General features: G+C 27.0%; 1 protein-coding gene across 1 annotated transcript; it reads right to left on the bottom strand.

Annotated features, from left to right (window-relative positions):
• Positions 1-14: 14 nt before the first annotated feature.
• LOC111034219 lies at positions 15-1516 on the bottom strand (the record flags this gene model as incomplete). Its single annotated transcript, XM_022315328.1, has 3 exons — positions 15-642; positions 813-967; positions 1308-1516. Coding segments are annotated over 3 exons (992 nt in total), but the record flags the coding sequence as incomplete, so codon positions are not given.
• Positions 1517-1522: the final 6 nt, after the last annotated feature.

Here is a 1522-nt window from a genome sequence, read left to right as displayed (position 1 = left end):
GTGTTTTTTATTACGAAGTGTATCCAACTGATGTTTTTTTGAAGGTGATAATAATAATCTAGTAGATTTACCAGCAGATAATCTTGATTTTTTCATCCGAAATGCAATTCTTAATCTATCGCAAAACATACATTTAGTTTTAATAGATGAAATATCAATTAAAAATGTGCATTTTTTATGTCGCCAATGATTTTGAACTATATCTGCACATTCAACTGTTATTCCATCAAATTCTCTAACTAAAGGTCCACCTTTACAAACTTGTTTAGTGCTAACAGCATTTAAAACTAAAATCAGTTCATCAAATGTCAACACTTTTAAATTTGGACGTATATCTTGAATGTCAACAAATACATCATATAATTTACATTTAACAATCATATCCGTTTCAAGAGATATCTGTTTTTCAATAAAAACTCCAACCTCATTTTCATTACATTGTACCGTATAAAATGTAATACTTGTATTTTTTCCTCTGTTGATTTCATATTTCCAATTATCTGGAAGTTTAGTCAACTCAATTTCCCTACACATGTTTTCAAAGTATTCTATAGTAGGAATGATAGAAGATTTAAGAAATACAGAAGTTTCTTGATTCAATACATCCTTATTTATAACAGTTTCAGACAGTTTAGAATCAACCTATATAAACAAATATACTAGGTATTATTATTATAACCAAACATAAAGTTCATATTGGTTATAGGTAAACATAATAATATGAATAGGTATTAAAATAATTTTCATCCGTGAGTACCTATATAAAATATATTGTATAAGTAAAAATATTTAATGTAATAGTTCAAAATTACTTCGGTTAGTTTTATGCTTTTAGAATTCCTACAATTACTACCCAAAGAAACTCTTTTTGTGGGAGATTTCCTTTTTTTCTGTGGATTAGACAAATATTTTGGTCCAGGAAACAAGCATGGTATTGCATTTTTTTGCAGTTTTGGAATCTTCAAGTCTATCTGAAAATAGTAGGTAATGTTAATAAAAAAACTAACTTCATGAAAATCATATTACTGTAGTATTAATTAAAGACCTTTGTATTTTTTAACCCATTAAGTACCTGTAAGTACGTAATTAATGTTATAATGTTTAAATAGTAGGTAATATCAAATTTACTTTATTATAGGTACCTATTGTGTGTATTATAATAAGTTATTATTTTATGGTACATATTTCTAAGGATATTAGAGAATACAAATCCGGAATCTAATAATAACATTTAATTACTAATACATCCTTTGGAATCATATAGTTTTTAAATAAAGTAAATAATACAAAATTGGATAGGTAGGTACTTACAACAACTTTTTGTTCACCTACTCCTGATGTCCATTTTGTGATAATTTGATCAGCAGTAAAATGCTTAGCACAAATAGCTGCATTTTTAGATACAATAAAATCCTTCCTTGGTATTGCTTTGATCCATTTATTCTGCATCTCTTCATTTTTTGGGAACGAAAAAGTTGACACTTTTTCATCGTTGGATTTATACCCAGTTTGACACCCAACC

The sequence above is a fragment of the Myzus persicae genome, unplaced genomic scaffold (genome assembly GCF_001856785.1).
Source record: "Myzus persicae strain clone G006 unplaced genomic scaffold, MPER_G0061.0, whole genome shotgun sequence".
Lineage (NCBI taxonomy): Eukaryota > Metazoa > Arthropoda > Insecta > Hemiptera > Aphididae > Myzus > Myzus persicae.
The sequence above is the reverse complement of the archived record's forward strand: the minus strand, read 5'-3'. Positions and strand labels throughout refer to the sequence as shown.